Genomic DNA, 18290 nt, shown 5'->3' on the forward strand with positions numbered 1-18290 from the left:
GAGGGGGCCCAGGTCCTGGCAAGCAGCCACCGGGAGTGAGCCAGCACACACCAACGGACCCAGCCCTAGACACCAAGAACCACCAATACACCAGTGGGCAGAGACACCAGCCACTGGCAGAGTGTGTGATGGGGGGCCTAAGCTGATCCAGGAGAGGGAGCAGCCCAAGACCCAACCAGACACGAAAACAGGGACACACAGTCACACATTCCCACCCTCGTGCGTACACATAAAACACTCACACCCACACACCCAACGTAAAGATACACAACAATGGACGTCATACACACACTCAGACAACCCATACATACACTATACCCCCACTAGTCGGTTTCCGAAACCAAATTTACTGAAGGTTGCTAACAAGAATTCCCAGTTATCTCCATCAAATGCTTTTTCTGCATCTAGATATAATATATTAGTCTCAATGTTTTTACTGCAGGAATAATCTATTAAATTAAGTAATCTGCGTGAATTTGGGGATGAATGTCTACCTTTTATAAAACCAATTTGGTCAGGATGTATTATGAGAGGAGTTACCTTTTCTAGTCTTTTTGCGAGGGCTTTACAAATTATTTTGAGATCAGCGTTAATAAGGGATATGAGACGGTAGCTGGTAGGAAGTACTGGGTCTTTGCTTGGTTTTAATTGGAGAGTAATGTTGGCAGAATTTATATTTGGCGGAAGTCTGCCATTTTCCTCGGTTTTCTGCAACATTGTATGGAATGTTGCAGCTGAAACATTCCAGAATTCTTTGTAGAACTCTGTTGGAAATCCATCTGGGCCTGGAGCCTTTTTTACTGGGCATGCTTGTGAGACCTTCTTGGATTTCTGCTGATGTCAGTGGTACATCCAGGGCCATCGCTTGATTATCTGATAATTTAGGAAGTGTTACTTTATCCAGAAATTGATCAATGTCGTTACCTGACTGGCTTAGCTGTGGTGAGTATAAAGCTTTGTAAAAATCTCTGAAAGTGCTGTTTATTCTTTTAGGATCGTATACTGTATTCCCTGTCGAGTCTTTAACAGCAAACATAGTTGTCTTTCTTTAATTATTTTTAGCTGGTTAGCTAAATAGCTAACCATGTTCAAAGTTTTCTATTCAAAGTCTTTGTACTAAGAATTGAGTTTTTTTGTCAATAATTTCATTTAATTCTTGTTTTGCTTTACGTAGCTTGCCCAGCATTTCCTCTTCCTGGGAAGCTTCTAACAGTTTAATGGTTTCTTCTAATTCCTGAATATGTTTGTTTTCTTTTTTCTTCTTATGTGATTAGAATGAGATTATTTTACCACTCATCACTGCTTTCCCTGTCTCCCAGACTACAGATATTGATGTCTCAGGGAGGTCGTCAACTCCAAATATAAAGTCAACTCTTCTTTAAAATATGTGATAAAATCTTCATCCTTAAGCAATGATGCATTAAACCTCCAGCTTTTGCTTTGTGGGACTTTTTTTTGGTCTTATTTACTAGAGTTAAAGAAAGGAGCATGATCGCTGACAGCTATAGGGTGTATCTCGGTGTCTGAAATGTCAGTCAACAACGAGCTGACTAAGAAATAATCCAGACGAGAGTAAGAGTGATGGACATGTGAGAAAAAAAATTATATTCTCTGGGATTAGGGTGAAGAGATCGCCATGCATCGCAAGGTCCGTAATCACTCATGTACTGTTTAACTATATTTATTGCCGACTGTGCTGAGTCCCTGTTGTGCTCAACCTATTTCTTAATTTGAGCAATCCAAGTGTTCAGACAGTGCAGAAAAAAAACGTATGGAAGAATGGGGGGTCATCAGCATTTTAGGCATGTATAATGACAATACATAACTTTTGGTTATATATAAATATTTTTATTATTATAAATCTACCCTCTGGATCTATAACTGTGTCTAATACTGTGAAGTTAACATTTTTGTGAATTAAAATTGCTACTCCTCTTTGCCTAGAATTATAGTAGGCAGAAAATAAATTAGGAAACATTAGGTGATTTAAGATCATTTGCAGCTGTGGCTGTGGCAGACTGTCTGCCTGTAGTCTTTTAAGTTGGTTAAAAATCTTTAACTTTTTCTCTCTGGTGCAGGCTCCATGCACATTCCATGTGACAAACTTTAGTGTACCCATAGTTGCACAAGTAGCTAAAGTTGGACAGCGCACGTCACCATAGAAACAGAGAAACCCAAGTAAAATCATGATTAGTGCTTGGGGTTGCCTGATATAAAGTCCATGAGCAGAGATATAGCAGAGAAAAAAGAAAATTAAGAAGGTGCTGGGGGTAGGAGGGTGTGAGAGATATAAGGTTAGATTAAGAATTATTTGTGTGTGAGTGTGCATGTTTGTGTGTGACAGAAAGAAAAAAGAGTGACAGAGAGGTGTGGTAACAGACAAAATGAAAGGAGACAAAAAGGAGCAGATACCCAAAAGCCCAGCCTTGGCATCTAACACTGTCAACATCATGCTGAGCTGTGCTTTTTTAGATTATAATTGCCAGTTATCTAACCTCCTATCTAACCATTGTTATATGTTTTAGATTTACCTGCTGTTGCTCCTAATAAAGTCCTGGAGTGATCTCCCGGTCCCCGAACAACTGACCATTAATATAGAGCTTATCTACAGCCACTGTAGCTCTGGTGCCTTCTGTGATATATTTCTTCCTGATTAGGAATAATACTCGCCTCCAATTGAGGATCTCCTTTAGAAACTGGTCATTAACGCTGGAGTTCATTCCCTGTAGCTCTCTGCCCTCACTTCTGACCTGCTTTTTTTGCCTGTAGTGCTCAAACCTCGCTACAATTGGTACATACATGCCTTTTTGATGTAGTCAGTCAGTCAGTCAGTCATTTTCTACCGCTTATTCCATAGTGGGTCGCGGGGGAGCTGGTGCCTATCTCCAGCAGTCTATGGGCGAGAGGCAGGGTACACCCTGGACAGATCGCCAGTCCATCACAGGGCAACACACAAACAACCATGCACACACTCATTCATACACCTACGGTCAATTTAGAGTGACCAATAATAAACTTATCAGTTTATTTTACTTAGTACCCATACACATAGCCCATTCTAAAATGGCCAAACTAACATTCAGTAGTTTACTCTTACCTCCCCAACAACCCTACACCATTCCAGGCCCTTTGTGAAGTGCCTTGAGATGATGTGTTGTGAATTGGCGCTATATAAATAAACTGAATTGAATTGAATAACATTCAAAAATTCATTCTCTTTTTGAAAAAAAAAATAAATAAATTTTCTTGATTTTAAAACCTAAAAATAGAAATAAGATGATGTTATTTTAACATAGATGACAAAGTTTTCTATAGCACATATTTGTAAGTTTAAGAGGCATCTTTTATTAAAGGGTCATGCAATTTTGTCGGCTCTTTAACTGGACTAAGGCAAATTGGCTCTTTGGACTGTAAACCTTGCTGACCCCTGGCCTATTAAAAATAAATTAACAAAAATTGATTGAAGTTTGGGGGCTGCACGGTGGCGCAGTTGGTAGCACTGTTGCCTTGCAGCAAGAAGGTCCTGGGCTTGACTCCCGGCTGGGGGTCTTTCTGCATGGAGTTTGCATGTTCTCCCTGTGCATGCGTGGATTCTCACAGTGTACTCCGGCTTCCTTCCACAGTCCAAAGACAGGCCTGTTAGGTTAATTGGTCTCTCTAAATTGCCCTTTAGGTGTGTAAATGAGTGTGTGCATGGTTGTTTGTGTGTTGCCCTGCCCAGGCAACCTGTCCAGGGGGTACCCCGCCTCCCACCCATAGACTGCTGGAGATAGACACCAGCTTCCCCGCGACCCACTATGGAAGAAGCGGTATAGGAAATGAATGACTGAATGAAGTTTGTTGAAGTAAATGTAATGTGTCTAGAAGGTAAAACTTGTCAAAGTAAAGCCTACTAAAATTTTCTTAATCAAGTGATTTTTCTCTCTCACTTAGGAACATCAGAAGTTAAATGTAAAGGAGTACCACTTTGATTTATTTTACAAATATGTGCAATAAATTCTGTATAAATTGCTGTATTTGTGTAAATAGTTTTTGTTTGCCTTGTGTATGATGTTCATGTAGGTAGATCAATTTAGCCTCTGCACAGCACATATGATCTGTGCTAAAGCCATAACAGAGAGCGAGACGGAAAACAAGAAGATGGGCTGTTGTTGTCAGAAGACAATGCTTCCTTGATAGGACTGGCACAATAGTCTTCTTTCACAGCTGCCACAACAGAGTCATGACATTTTGTTCTTGTTACGGGGCATTGTGCAAATACCTAGGCCAACAGTTTCACAATAGGGCACACACAGAGGTCCCAAATCACAAACAGGATGCTCTCTGCACAATATACATTTAACTGCAAACTGAATACAAACCTGCATGGTGTGAAAATGTTCTCTTTGGTGGCTGCATTTGCCCTTACGTGAAAAGACAGCAAATCTATTTATACTTAAGAATTAATCCAGCTGTTTCTGTGACCCTAACCCTGACATCAGCAAACACCAGTGACCCTTCTAAGATAGATCCTCTTGTTTAACTTTTGCTTCTCTGCTTGCATGGAGGCTCTCTCCCCTTGCTCTGTGTGCTTGCATTCTGTTACTTTTAACTTTTTATCTCTCAGCCAAAAACTACAGAAATGTTGAACTAAGCTACTTTAAATAATTGACACTCAAGAATTGTTTAAGGATTTTTTCAAGAATTTGTTTTAAAATTTTAATTGCTTTTGAGAAAAGGACCAGACAATGCTAGGAGCAGCTGCACCTTTAATGGCAGCACAAGCTAATCAGTACAAGATGCCTCCCTTGCAAATAGCATGGTGACTGATTTCTCATAGAAATACCGATGAACATGGAAAACCATCCAACAGAGAAAAACCTTATTATACACACAGGAGTATTTGATGTTCTGAAGCCAAAATCTGTTTTGATTCTGGCACGTCTGCTCTACCCTGTCTCCCTGGCTGCAATCAGCAGATTAGATGCACCTGGTGGCTGCTGCTGTGCAGTGCAATCTGTGGAATGCCAAGCACCTGTGTCTTCCCTGATATATACTGACTCTGACAAGCAGACGGTGCCAGATTTTTGAAAGCCATTGTGTGAGTAGATATCCAGCATTCCTTCCTGTCTGATCATTGTTCTTGACCTTGCCTTGCCTTGCCTTTTTGGATTTATGCCTCTGCCTGCTCCCTGTCGGACTATTTGGATTTTGGTTGTCGACCTTGTTTCCTGCATCTGGTTTATGCCTCTGCTTGCCCCTTGCCTGACGCCTCTTGTTCCGATCGTTGACCCTGTTTCTGTCCTTGGATTATTGAGCCAGCCTAGCCCTCGGATTATTCAGCCTGGAGTCACTTCTTACCTGTGCTGTGGAGATCACCGCCTGCCGCCCACTGAGGTTTCCCTTCTGGGTTTCAAATTCCACTCAAGACAAAAGCAGGTTAGTGACTTTTCTGATCCCTGCAAAATCTGGAGAGACTACAAGTCACTAATCCCTCTTTCTGCCTCAGTGATTCCTGGAAGCTTTGAGGAGTGTTACCTGTGTGACGTTTTCCTGTGGCTGAATAAACCTTTTAAACTTTCAGTACTGTGTCTGGCTGAATCTTGGGTCCGCCTTTTTCTGATTCATAGCAGAAAAATCTGGCCAAAAATGGACCCATCACCAGCACAACAGTGACGTACCCACGTTGATGAGACCCTTTCCTGGTTGGGTTCCAGCATGGAGGAAATAATTTCCACATTACGTTCTGGCAATCTTGTCTCTGAGCCGCCACCGTCACAAAGAAACCACGCCCAAGTGACATGGACAACAGCAGAGGTAAGGGAGCCACGCCTCTCTCCGCCTGAGATGTTCAGGGGAGACTCAGACCAGTGTCGAGCTTTTCTAACTCAGTGTGAAATTCATTTTGAGCTTCAGCCGTCATCCTTTCGCACTGAACGTTCCAAGGTGGCGTTTGTTATATCTCTGCTGGCAGGAAAGGCAAAACAGTGGGGAACTGCTGAATGGCATAACAGGTCTGCATCTTGTGATCTTTATGAAACTTTTTCCAAGGAACTCATTCGAGTTTTTGACCCGGTCATTCCAAGTCGTGAGGCCGCAAGAGAATTATTGTTCGTCAAACAGGGTGATCAACCTGTCTCGACCTATATAATTGACTTTCATCTGTTGGCTGCAGAGAGCCGTTGGAATGAGGCAGCACAAATGGATGCATTCATGAAAGGATTAAACGAAGACATCAAGGATGAGCTAACGACCCGTGACTATCCTTCTTCCCTGAAACAACTCGAGGATTTGGCTGCTCGCATTGATATTCGGCTGGCAGAGAGAAGGAAGGAGAAGCGCCATGAGAAGGGTCGCTCATCATTAACTCAGGTTTCTGCACACCGGTATGAGAGAAAGAGTCTGTCACCTCTCACTGAGGAAAATGATAATTGTGAGCCCATGCAATTGGGCAGAACCAAGATTACCCCTGAGGAGAAAGATCGTTGGAGAAGATTCAAGCTCTGTTTTTATTGTGGAGAGAAGGGACATTTAGCACTCAGGTGTCCACTAAAAGGACAGGCTCAGCAGAGGAATGGAGGTCTCTACTGAGCCGAAGTCAACTATCTGCCTCCTCCTTCTTGTTTTCTGCCCATTTTCAAACCTCTTCTTTGTCTCTCCAGGGGGCCGTGTTTATTGATTCAGGAGCAGATACTGAATTCATGGACGAAACATTTGCAAATTAGAATGGCATAAAACTTATTCCGTCAGCTGACACAAGAAACGTGCTAGCTTTGGATGGTCACAGCACGAACAATTCACATCTCAGGACGGAGGAGATTACCTTAACTGTTGGAGGTAATCATCAAGAAAAAGTAACTTTCATGATCATTAATTCACCTGAACTTCCTGTAGTCCTAGGGACCTCCTGGTTGCAGAAACACAACCCTCACATCGACTGGAAGAAAAAAGAAGTTCTGGGTTGGTCTGAGTCATGTTCCGCTGACTGTCTTTTGTCTGCTGCTACGGAGGTCAGTGTGGAGAATGAGGTTGAGGAGACCTATCCAGATTTATCCAAGGTACCGCAAGAATACCATGATTTAAAGGAGGTTTTTAATAAAATCAAGGCCACAGCTCTGCCACCCCATAGACCTTATGATTGTGCTATTGATTTGCTTCCTGGCACATCACCCCCTAAAGGCAGAACCTATTCATTGTCTGGTCCAGAGCACAGGGCCATGAAGAGTTACGTTGATGAGGCATTAAAGGCAGGGCACATTCAACCCTCTTTCTCTCCTGCAGGTGCTGGTTTCTTTTTTGTTGGGAAGAAGGATGGTTCATTGAGACCATGCATTGATTATAGAGGCCTTAATGAGATAACAGTTAAAAATAGATATCCCTTACCACTCTTGAACACAGCTTTTGATCAGATGCAGGGAGCCAAGATATTTTCTAAGCTGGATCTAAGGAATGCATATCATCTGGTCCGAATCAGAGAAGGAGATGAGTGGAAGACGGCTTTCAACACACCTACGGGCCATTATGAAGACAAGGTCATGCCATTTGGACTTACTAACGCTCCTGCAGTTTTTCAGTCATTGGTCAATGACGTTCTAAGAGACATGGTGGATCAATTCGTATTTGTTTATCTTGATGACATACTGATTTATTCTCAAGATCTGGAAACCCACAGAAAACATGTCAGAGCTGTTCTCCTGCGTCTTCTCCAAAACCAGTTGTTTGTCAAGGCAGAGAAATGTGGGTTCCACATAACTACCACTTCCTTTTTGGGCTTCATCATTTCCCCAGATCAAGTGCTTGTCGACCCCTCCAAGGTTAAGGTCATATTGGAATGGCCTGTTCCAACTGATCGCAGGCAGCTTCAAAGATTTCTGGGCTTCGCAAACTTCTATAGGAGGTTTATTAGAAATTACAGCCTGGTTGCTACTCCCCTAAACGCTCTTACCTCTTCCAAGGTAAAATTTGTGTGGAATAAGGATGCAGAGAAGGCCTTCAATAGGTTAAAGGAACTCTTCACGTCAGCTCCAGTGTTACGGTCTCCTGACCCAGAGAGACAGTTTATCGTGGAGGTGGATGCCTCAAGCACTGGGGTCGGAGCTGTATTAAGCCAAAGAGGTGAGGATGATCGTGTTCACCCATGTGCCTTCTTTTCAAGGCCTCTGTCACAGGCTGAGCGGAATTACGACGTGGGAGACAGAGAGTTATTGGCTGTCAAGTTGGCGTTGACAGAGTGGAGACATTGGCTGGAGGGGACTAAGGAGCCGTTTATGGTGTGGACTGACCATAAGAACTTGGAGTACCTGAAATCAGCAAAATGGCTAAACCCCAGACAGGCTAGGTGGGCTTTGTTTTTTGCTCGTTTTAATTTCTCCCTATCTTACAGGCCAGGGAGTCAAAATGGCAAACCTGACGCCCTATCCCGGACTCAAGAGCCTGAAGAATCTCAGTCTGCGGGTGAAGAGGAGTTTATCCTTCCTGAAACCGTCAGGTTGTCTGTGTCCCGAGTGGAGGTGGAAAGGGAGGTCCAGGAAGCCATTAGAGATCTGCCTATCCCACCATCATGCCCACCTGACCGCTGTTTTGTCCCTGATTTGCCTTGTGCCTAAGGTACTGGAGTCTTGTCATTGCTCTCGTTTAGTTTGTCATCCAGGAATCAGCAGAACCATTCAGACAGTTCGAACTCAGTTTTGGTGGCCATCGCGGGTAAAGGATGTCAAAGACTTTGTTGCTGAATGCACTCAATATTGTCAAGCCAAGCCTTCTCGTCAAACCCCTGTGGGGTTGTTGCACCCTTTGCCAATCCCCCGTCGCCCATGGTCACATATTGCGATGGATTTTGTGATAGGTCTACCGGTTTCTAATGGTCACTTTGTACTACTAACCATAATTGACAGATTTTCAAAAATGGTTCATCTGGTGCCCTTGGAGAAGCTTCCATCTGCTAAGGAGATGGGTGAGATATTGACCCGAGAAGTTTTCAGGCTTCATGGAATTCCAAATGACATTGTTTCCGATAGAGAACCCCAATTTGTGTCACGTTTCTGGAAGGAGTTTTGTTCGTTGTTGGGAATTTCTGTTAATCTTTCCTCAGGGTTTCATCCTCAGTCTGATGGCCAAACTGAGAGAGCCAACCAAGAAGCTGAAACCAAACTTTGTATATTATGTGAGTCTGACCCGACCAAGTGGTCACAAAATTTGCCCTGGGTTGAATATACCATGAACTCTATGTAATCAAGTACCACTGGTTTGTCTCCTTTTCATGTTGTGTTTGGTTTCCAGCCACCCATGTTTTCAGTAGAGGCTGACATTCTTTTGGGAGTCCCACGGGTCACGGGATTCCCACGGGATTCCCATGGGAATCCCGCGGGACGGGAGACAGCATCAGTAAAGATCACATGATTGGGATGGCATAGGATAAAAAAATGAACGGGAGCAGATGGGAGCGGGAGCTAAGCAATAGGAGGGAAAATAACTAGGATCAATTGTCCTTGGAAATGTAAAACTGAGACTTTGTTATAAACTTTAAGAAAAAAAAACTTGGATCGACGCCGCCATTGTGTATTTTTTTTTCCAAGAAGCCTATACTATAATGCGAGTCAAACGAACTACACGACCCACAAGCCAACAGTGCTTCGCTCGATGTTTTCCACCTGCGTTCAGGATGGAGGGAGCAAACGCAGGTGGAGAACTGGGCGTGGTAAAATTGGATTTGCAACGTAAAGTCAGAAGTAAGGACTTATCTATTAAACTCATAGAGCTGACACGAAAGTCGCAAATATTACCGAACTTCAGGAGAGTTGAATGTAGCGGTTTTAACACGCAGTCTGCTGCTTGTAAAACGTGTTTAGTTGTAATCAAGTTCACCAGTGATAAAGGGACACTTGTAAAGCAAATTCTGGATTAAATCAGCCCTGCTTATCTTTATTCATCAAACCAAAAGTACCATCACATGTCAAGTCTCATCTGACCAACAAAACTGCTCCATGTGCACTAAAGATTTAAGAGCCTTTGCCACAGTGAAAGGGAAAGGTACGGGGCCCGCAAAGGGACATGGGGGAATTTTTTTTTTTTTTTTGCGTCCCCACGCAATACTTTTGCGTTCGGCATTTTGGAACAGCAGCACAGATGACAAACTGCTCGTAAAACAAACAGCACTGATATGTCATTGATATGGTTTATTTGTCATATGCAGGTTAACACGCAGTAAACAATGCAATGGAATGCTTAGGATAAGAACCGTTCAAATCACGATAAAAACAAAAACACTAATGGCGTACAAAAAAATGTACACATCATGCAACAGCAATAAACAAATAAAGTGCCACAGATGTGGTTTCATGCAGTATTATTGTCCAGAGTTCAGTAATTTGACAGCTTGTGGATAATAACTTTAGTCTTTTAGTCTGATAAAAGATCATTTTATTTAAGGCCGATTTCAAAATAAAACTCAATAAATCTCAAAACGGGTGAAGTGTTTGTTTCATTTTTGCAGTTATCTGGTTTGGAAACTATCCCACAAAGTACAGGTCCTTCTCAAAATATTAGCATATTGTGATAAAGTTCATTATTTTCCATAATGTAATGATGAAAATTTAACATTAATATATTTTAGATTCATTGCACACTAACTGAAATATTTCAGGTCTTTTATTGTCTTAATACGGATGATTGTGGCATACAGCTCATGAAAACCCAAAATTCCTATCTCACAAAATTAGCATATTTCATCCGACCAATAAAAGAAAAGTGTTTTTAATACCAAAAACGTCAACCTTCAAATAATCATGTACAGTTATGCACTCAATGCTTGGTCGGGAATTCTTTGGCAGAAATGACTGCTTCAATGCGGCGTGGCATGGAGGCAATCAGCCTGTGGCTCTGCTGAGGTCTTATGGAGGCCCAGGATGCTTCGATAGCGGCCTTTAGCTCATCCAGAGTGTTGGGTCTTGAGTCTCTCAATGTTCTCTTCACAATATCCCACAGATTCTCTATGGGGTTCAGGTCAGGAGAGTTGGCAGGCCAATTGAGCACAGTGATACCATGGTCAGTAAACCATTTACCAGTGGTTTTGGCACTGTGAGCAGGTGCCAGGTTGTGCTGAAAAATGAAATCTTCATCTCCATAAAGCTTTTCAGCAGATGGAAGCATGAAGTGCTCCAAAATCTCCTGATAGCTAGCTGCATTGACCCTGCCCTTGATAAAACACAGTGGACCAACACCAGCAGCTGACACGGCACCCCAGACCATCACTGACTGTGGGTACTTGACACTGGACTTCTGGCATTTTGGCATTTCCTTCTCCCCAGTCTTCCTCCAGACTCTGGCACCTTGATTTCCGAATGACATGCAGAATTTGCTTTCATCCGAAAAAAGTACTTTGGACCACTGAGCAACAGTCCAGTGCTGCTTCTCTGTAGCCCAGGTCAGGCGCTTTTGCCGCTGTTTCTGGTTCAAAAGTGGCTTGACCTGGGGAATGCGGCACCTGTAGCCCATTTCCTGCACACGCCTGTGCACGGTGGCTCTGGATGTTTCTACTCCAGACTCAGTCCACTGCTTCCGCAGGTCCCCCAAGGTCTGGAATCGGCCCTTCTCCACAATCTTCCTCAGGGTCCGGTCACCTCTTCTCGTTGTGCAGCGTTTTCTGCCACACTTTTTCCTTCCCACAGACTTTCCACTGAGGTGCCTTGATACAGCACTCTGGGAACATCCTGTTTGTTCAGAAATTTCTTTCTGTGTCTTACCCTCTTGCTTGAGGGTGTCAATAGCGGCCTTCTGGACAGCAGTCAGGTCGGCAGTCTTACCCATGATTGGGGTTTTGAGTGATGAACCAGGCTGGGAGTTTTAAAGGCCTCAGGAATCTTTTGCAGGTGTTTAGAGTTAACTCGTTGATTCAGATGATTAGGATCATAGCTCGTTTAGAGACCCTTTTAATGATATGCTAACTTTGTGAGATAGGAATTTTGGGTTTTCATGAGCTGTATGCCAAAATCATCCGTATTTAGACAATAAAAGACCTGAAATATTTCAGTTAGTGTGCAATGAATCTAAAATGTATGAATGTTAAATTTTCATCATGACATTATGGAAAATAATGAACTTTATCACAACATGGTAATATTTTGAGAAGGACCTGTATTGCGAGATAACTCAAAAAGTATTGTGAGCAAACGCAAAAGTATTGCGTTACGAAGCAAAAGAGAAAAAATTCCCCCATGTCCCCTCGCGGACTCCGTAGAAAGGCTTCATCAGGGGAAGATATTAAATAAATATGTTGTGAAATAGAAAAAAATTGAATGTACCATTAAATGTACAATTTATTTTAATACATCATTAAATATTAGTGTACCACTAATTACATCATGTCGTCTTTAAAATTATACTTAATTATTCAGTGGCACATTTCTTTGCATAATATTCCATTTCATGATATAATGGTACATTTATTGTTTCTAATGATGTATTAAATAAATAAATGGTACCTTTAATTTAATGTTCTTTCATGTTACATTTACTTCACTTATGGGACATTCACAACATTTATTTATTTAATGATGATTTTATTGTATTAATTTTGTCCAGTTTGACCCTCCATTCTTGATGCCTGTATAGGAGGTCATGTCAGAATTTGAATCAGGTGTTCTGGAGCAGACACACATCTAAAACTTGCAGGGAAGGGGTCCCTGAGGACCAGGGATGTGAACCATTGAGGTACAGTTTCTAAATTGTGAAGGTAATGCCTTTTTGCCCTTTTGTTCACCAAGTACAGTTCTCTTGCTAGGTGCATTTTTCTTTCGTTTCAGCAACTTGAAACATAAAAGTAATGTCATTGTTCAAAGGAAACAATCACTTAATAAATTAGTAAAATACAACTATGTACATTTTGTTTATTCAGCTAAGATAGGCATGGTGTGTTTCCTTGTTTAATATTTTATTATTCCTTCATTATTATTCTTTTTACTTTAACTGGCCTTTACTACAGCTAAAAACAGGGACCTAACTGGTCCTTCAAACAAAGAAATTGCCAAAAGACTAAATGAAGAAAACAAAAATGGGAGTGGCACAGGAGTGGGAGTTGTTCTAAATGGGAGCGGGATGGGAGTGGGAGTCAATTTACCAGGAGTGGGACGGGACAGGATTTTTTTCGTTATGCTGGCCTGGGATTGGGATGGGACAAGACATTTTTCTGTGGGAGCGGAATTGGACAGGAGAGAAAATCCACTCCCGTGTCACCCTCTAGTTTTCAGTTCAGGAGAGAGAAGCTAATGTTCCGTCCGCCCAAGCGGTTGCCCTAAGGTGCCAAAGAATATGGAGAAAGGCCAGGAGGTCGATGATCAGAATGTCACTGGTTCGGTCAAGAACGGCCAACCGGAGACGGATCCCTGCCCCTAAGTACCCTAAGTACCAGGTGGGGCAGAAAGTTTGGCTCTCCGCCAAGGACCTCCCATTAAGGGTAGAATCCCGAAAATTGGCACCCCGATTTGTTGGACCTTTCCCAATCTCAAAGATCATCAACCCTGTCGCTGTATGACTGAGATTACCCAACTCCACCAGGATTCACCCCACGTTCCACGTTTCTCAAGTCAAACCCTTCGTGGAGCCCTGACTCTGGAGTACAACTCTTCATTTTCAAAATTTTTTATTCTGTGAATCAGACACCAGCTGCTTCGGCCACAAACAGGAGACGAGAGAGTACCAAAAAACTGGTAGAACAGTACTGGCAACAGAACTATGAGATGCACTTAAAATATTTTGGTTTTATATGATGAACAGCCAACACACAAAAGGGGACATATATTTGACTTAATCTGTAAGGGCTTGAACACTTCCAAGGTGTTTGTAACTGATGTTGCCATATCTGACCACTTTTCCGTTATCTTTGAAAGCATAATTTCCATTGACTCAATTAGCCAAAGAGATATTATAAGAAAACGCTTTTACTGAAACCAAGTAACTCAGATAATTAGCTGGTAGATAACTTCATTCTAAAAATAATTTCAGACTTTATTGATTCTATTGCTCATATTAAGGTAAGGGTTGTCTCTGGTAAGATGAAATCTCTGTGGAGAAATGCTCCACGGGTAAGAACTGAAAGTGCCGAAAAGCGGAACTGAGGTGGCGACTGGACTCCAGGTTCACAAATCATCAATAAGGAGAGACTTCACAGATATAACTTACAACTGAATGCAAGGGAATCATTATTTTCTGAAATCATCAACAAAAAACAATAATAATGCTCATGCCTTGTTTGCTATGGTCAACAGGTTAACAAATCCTCTTGTGTCATCTAAACTTCACTCTGACAAGGCCTGCAATGAATTTACTAACTTCTTTACTAAGAAAATTAAGAAGATTAGAAGAGTAGTCAGTACATCAATATTCCAGACCCAATGCTGTGTCCAATCAAAATAAATTTTAACAAAATGACACAATTCTACCAAATCAACTACAAAAACATGTAGAAAATTATACATCAGCTAAGCTCCTCCTCCTGCTGTCTCAATATTTTACCCACAGCTTTCTCTCAAGAAAGTCTTTCCTGTCATAGCATCTGATTTGATTCAAATAATAAAGTCATTAATGTTGTCAGGTGTTTTCACCCTAAAAAAAGCAATTATTAAACTAAGTCGGTCATTTCAAAGATTAAAGGACTATTGTCCCTGGGGGATCTTAAAACCATACGTTTATCTGTAGTTGAATTGATTACTGCAACAGTGTCTATACAGGTCTGCCTAAAAAGTCAATAATGCAGCTGCAGCTGATCCATAATGCTGTTGCCTGCGTCCTCACTAGAACTAAGAAGTCCATCACCCCAGTTCTAAAGTCCTTACACTGGTTCTTTGTGTTTCAGAGAATAGACTTTAAAATACTTCCGTTAGCTTATAAATCACAGAATGGCTCAGCACCAACATACGTTAAAGATTTATTGTTGTTGTGTCAACCTTCCAGACCACTCAGGTCTTCTGGTTCAGGTCTACTCTGCATCCCTCAGAACTAAACATGGAACAGCAGCATTCATTTCTTACGCTCCACTAATTTGGAACAAGCTTCCAGAAAACTGCAAAAATGCTGAATCCCTAAGTTCTTTTAAATCAAGGTTAAACCCCATTTGTTCAGAGTTTCTTTTGATTTTTCTGTTTAAACTATTAACTGAGACATCATTCATTTCAGCCTGCAGTCCAACTTTTATTTACTTTCCTTTATCTTGCCACTGCATTGTTATTTATGTTTTACTCACTGCAATGTACTTTTTTTTTTAATCATGTAAGGCACTTTGAATAGCTTTGTTGCTGAAATGTGCTATACAAATAAACTTCCTTGCATAAAGGGTGAAACTGTTGGTTTCAGCTATTGTATTGTTTGAATTTTGTTTCTGTGTGGCCTCCCAGCAGCAGCTTTGAATTGAATATGCAACTCTTGGAGTAATCGCCAAACCTTTTACCTTCTAAACCGATAAAGATAAGAATGAGCCACCCTTGTTGAAGAGACAAATTGTGTAATTTTATCCCCTTAAAGTGTCGCAAGAATTGTAAACATTAAAGCAGTAGTTCATTAAATCCTATCTTACATGTAAACCCTAATGTTAAAGGTAAAACTGTGTCGATTTCAAACTTATTTTCTTGTCATTGTAACCTAATTTAAATGTGTTTGGTGAAAGAAAAAAATACATTACTGTCCAGATACAACACACAGTGTGAATGTGTACACGTCCTCCCCCACTACTCTGCAACACTAGTAATGATGTGTGAAAATCTGTTGTAGTGGGATAATCTCACATTAACTACATATATTCAGTGGGGGAAAGCATCTCACATTAAGAAGTAGTTTTTAAAGAAAATTCCTGGTGGCACACTTCTCAGCACCCCTGCTGATTATACGTTGTGTAATCCCCGTTTGCCAACGAAACAGCACTTTAACTAGCTGCTTTTACAAGGTTGGATCATGCAGCTGATAGAAATCAGGTCTGAGGACCGAGATGACAATGGAAGAACATAGATTTTGTGTCAGGAGAACCCTTTCTGTTTTGGTATGGCCCTATTTTTTCCATCATGATATCCTGGTATTTCAAAGGGTCCATGTGTGATGCACTCCAAATATGTTCCCAGGGCCTTGGGGAGAGAATCGGGCCCACAGCATCACAGATTGTATACATATTTATACTTCTACTGAATACAATTAGTGCTGTTTGACAGTTCAGTTGTACTTCTGAGTCTAATTCTTGTTACATTGCTGATTTAATCATCAGTATCTTTCTCTGGCTCTGATGGATTGCACCGATAGATTTGAAACCAAAAAGGCTGTGATGAATGAAAATTTTTTATTGTCTATCTCCATGTCATCGGATTTGTCATCGGAATAAAAAAAACACTAAATATCTGAGATTTTAAGTCCATATAGCCTATATTCTGTTCCAGTGGTTTTAATTTTTTCATCATTGCTCTTACTGGAGATGTTGGTTTCGAATCTGATGAGGTAAAACACATATCGGTCTCACGTGAATGGCATGTCGTCTTTCCTATTTTGAAGAGTGGCTCAGAAAAATGGGCCTCTGCGTCACGACACATTCATACAAAGAGAAAATTATTGATTACTGACTGAAACTTTCCCACACCCTGATCAATTTAAAAAAGTGAAGTATAAAATGTGTTTTGCTTACATTAACTTAAGAGAACTTGTTAGAAATAATGAGTGTGACAGCAATGATTTTGTAATCCAAAGTTAATGCTGGATTGTTTTTACGTATTGAATAAAGGCTGCATTAGTCTTAATTTGTCTGCATTAAAAGAATGAGAGCTGAATTTATTGCAAGAAATTTTATAAAATTTGTACCAGAAGACTACTTGTCAAAAATATCACGCTACTAATTTAACCTGGCCTTATTTCTGTACAGTATTAATGCGGGTTTCCTTTGGGTTGCCAGGTTTGCCAGGGTTTTCCAGCATGTTTGGGAAGAAGAAGAAACGGCTGGAAATCTCAGCTCCGTCTAACTTTGAGCACCGGGTCCACACGGGTTTTGACCCACGGGAGCAGAAGTTCACCGGACTGCCACAGCAATGGCAGAGCCTCCTAGCTGACACTGCCAACCGGCCCAAGCCCATGGTGGATCCCTCCTACATAACCCCCATCCAGCTGGCGCCAATGAAGGTACAACACGAATGTGCGGAAGGCATCTTCCCTGGGCGCAGAAGACAAGTCAATACTATGTTCCCGTCTGTCATCATTTGTCCTGTATCATCTCTGTCTTCACTCACCTGTATCCCTTCTCTTTCTGTCTCTGTATGCTTTTCTTTTAGTTTTATTTTCTTGTTCCAGTCTTGTGTCTTTGTGTCCTCACTCTATGTAGGTGTCAGTCTCTTCTCACTGCTTTTCTTCCCACCTGTTGCACTTTCCAGTTAGAGAGGGAATGGATAATACTGATAATACATACAATCTGGCCACAATAACTCATCAAATATCCATTTTGATGCTTTAAACCTTCACTAAGAAACATCCAGCAGCAATGTATGATACATGAGCCAAGTTGACACATCCAAAAAGCTAAACCAAACATTTATTAAACAAAACACTGGAAGATTTTGCTATGAAAAAACTCTTGTAAAATTTATGTCAGGGTTTTGGTGACATAATTATTCTTAATTTGATAAAGACTGAGTGAGTCTTTGAATTTCCCTGGCTTTCTGTTTGTGTTGATCTAAAATATTTTTTATGTTTGAATTTAAGAAGCTGCAACCGATAGAAAATTGGTGATCTTTTAGAAATTATTTTCAAATAGAGAATATGCCATAACAGTGCCTTGCAAAACACATATTTGTGAAGTGGAAGTAAAATCAGAACAGATGTGGTGTTATTTGTTTCAGGCTTTCCTGAGTCGATACCTTGCAGACCCAATTTGAATTGAAGCTTAGCTGTAAGTCCTTTGGGGTTTGGGTCTACCAGCTGTGCACATCTAGGGACTGTTCTTTCTACATTACCTCAAGCTCTGTCAGATTAAGTGCAGATCATCTGTAAACCTAAATCTTCTCTTGCCACATATTTTCAATTTGAGCTTGGTCTTGACTTTGACTGAGCCATTCCAGGATTGCCTCCATCTATCTTCCCATTACATCCACCACACATAGCATTATCCACTCAGGCCAAAAAGTAAAAAATGTGTCTAATGTGACCAGAGCACCTTTTTCCAGATATTTGGTATATCTTGTAAATGGGTTGTTGGAAACTTTAAGAGGGACTTTAGTTTTTTCCTTTCTTTTTGACACTCTTCCTTAAAGACCAGATTAGTGGAGTGGGTAACTATTTGTTATACTGTTTACAGA

General features: G+C 41.2%; 1 protein-coding gene across 2 annotated transcripts in view; it reads left to right on the forward strand.

Moving 5' to 3' along the window:
- The window catches only part of pak5 (p21 protein (Cdc42/Rac)-activated kinase 5), a 124647-nt gene that overhangs the window by 41400 nt on the left and 64957 nt on the right, over positions 1-18290 (forward strand). For both annotated transcript variants that reach the window (XM_047388233.1, XM_047388234.1), the window contains exon 2: positions 16898-17121. In XM_047388233.1, coding sequence (XP_047244189.1) covers positions 16918-17121 — 204 coding nt within the window. In that variant the 5' untranslated portion in view covers positions 16898-16917. The remainder of the gene's footprint in view (positions 1-16897; positions 17122-18290) is intronic.

Source organism: Girardinichthys multiradiatus, chromosome 15 (genome assembly GCF_021462225.1).
Source record: "Girardinichthys multiradiatus isolate DD_20200921_A chromosome 15, DD_fGirMul_XY1, whole genome shotgun sequence".
NCBI lineage: Eukaryota > Metazoa > Chordata > Actinopteri > Cyprinodontiformes > Goodeidae > Girardinichthys > Girardinichthys multiradiatus.